Source organism: Egretta garzetta, unplaced genomic scaffold, assembly GCF_000687185.1.
Source record: "Egretta garzetta isolate BGI_Z169 unplaced genomic scaffold, ASM68718v1 scaffold42, whole genome shotgun sequence".
Lineage (NCBI taxonomy): Eukaryota > Metazoa > Chordata > Aves > Pelecaniformes > Ardeidae > Egretta > Egretta garzetta.
The window spans coordinates 57,149-58,359 of NW_009258782.1; the positions used below are offsets into that span (position 1 = coordinate 57,149).

Sequence of the window (1,211 nt, forward strand, 5' to 3'; positions counted from 1 at the left end):
GCTGGTGCTGCGGGAGGGCTCCCGGGCGCCCGCCGGTGCCTTCCGGGGCGAGGTGAGGAGAGCCTGTGGTGGGGACATGGTGGTGGTGAGGTGGCTTCAGGGCACCCTGGCATCAGTGCTGCCTGTCCCCAACCCAGGTGCTCTTTGTGGTGGTGGACGTGACCGGGTATGGTGCCGATGTCCTGCCCTTCTTTGGCCTGACGCCCGCTGAAATCCCCACCCTGCGCCTAGTCAAGATGGAGAACAACCGCAAGTACCGGATGGACCAGGACTCCTTCTCGGACACAGCCATACGCACCTTCGTCCAGGCGGTGCTGGACGGCAAGGTGAAGGTGAGGGATGCAGCAGGGTGCCAGTCAGCACTGAGGATGCTTCCCTGTGGTGAGTGGTGGGCTGTTAACTCTGAAGCCTAATGATGGCAGTTGTGTGGTGAACACCAGCCAACCTTCTCGCTGATGCTTATGCTGCTGGGCCTGAGGATCTGGGGGGGTTGTTATGGGACAGGAGGTAAGAGACCCTTGATGTGGACACACACAGTGCTGGGATGGTGGCAGAGGGGAAGATAGATACAGTCCAAAAGGCTGCACAGGAGCGCCCCTGGCTGCAGGCTGGGGGCCCCCGTCCCTGTCCCATACTGTGTGCCATGGCCATGCACTGCTCACCCCGGGCTGTGGCCGTCCTGGCTGTCCCCGCAGCCCCACCTGCTGAGTGCAGACCCCCCGGAGGACTGGGATGCACGGCCCGTTAAGGTCCTGGTGGGGAAGACCTTCGAGCAGGTGGCATTCGACGAGACCAAGAACGTCTTCGTCAAGTTCTGGAAGTGCTGGGGCTGCCTGCAACCTCTCCTTGAGGTCTGCACAGGGCTCAGCGCCCCCCCCAGTTGTGACAGCCCCCAGCCCCGTCCCTGACCCCTTGCCCGGGGATGCCACCCCCTGGCCCTGGCAGAGCCCTGGTCCCCCCGCCTGCCCCCTGGCACTGCGCCTGTCCCGCAGACGCGCCGTGGTGCTCCCACTGCCAGGCCATGGCCGCTGCCTGGGAGGAGCTGGGTGAGCGCTACAAGGACCACGAGGACATCGTCATCGCCGAGCTGGACGCCACGGCCAACGAGCTGGAGACCCTCACCATCAACGGCTTCCCCACCCTGCACTACTTCCCCGCAGGGCCGGGCAGGAGGGTAGGTGGGGGCACCGTCAGCGCCACCCCAGCTCTGC

At 65.2% G+C, this 1,211-nt stretch overlaps 1 protein-coding gene across 1 annotated transcript in view; it reads left to right on the top strand.

Annotated features, from left to right (window-relative positions):
* The window catches only part of PDIA2 (protein disulfide isomerase family A member 2), a 4,053-nt gene that overhangs the window by 2,247 nt on the left and 595 nt on the right, over positions 1 to 1,211 (top strand). Inside the window, exons 4-7 of the mRNA XM_035889128.1 lie at positions 1 to 52; positions 138 to 332; positions 696 to 822; positions 993 to 1,174. Coding sequence (XP_035745021.1) covers positions 1 to 52; positions 138 to 332; positions 696 to 822; positions 993 to 1,174 — 556 coding nt within the window. The remainder of the gene's footprint in view (positions 53 to 137; positions 333 to 695; positions 823 to 992; positions 1,175 to 1,211) is intronic.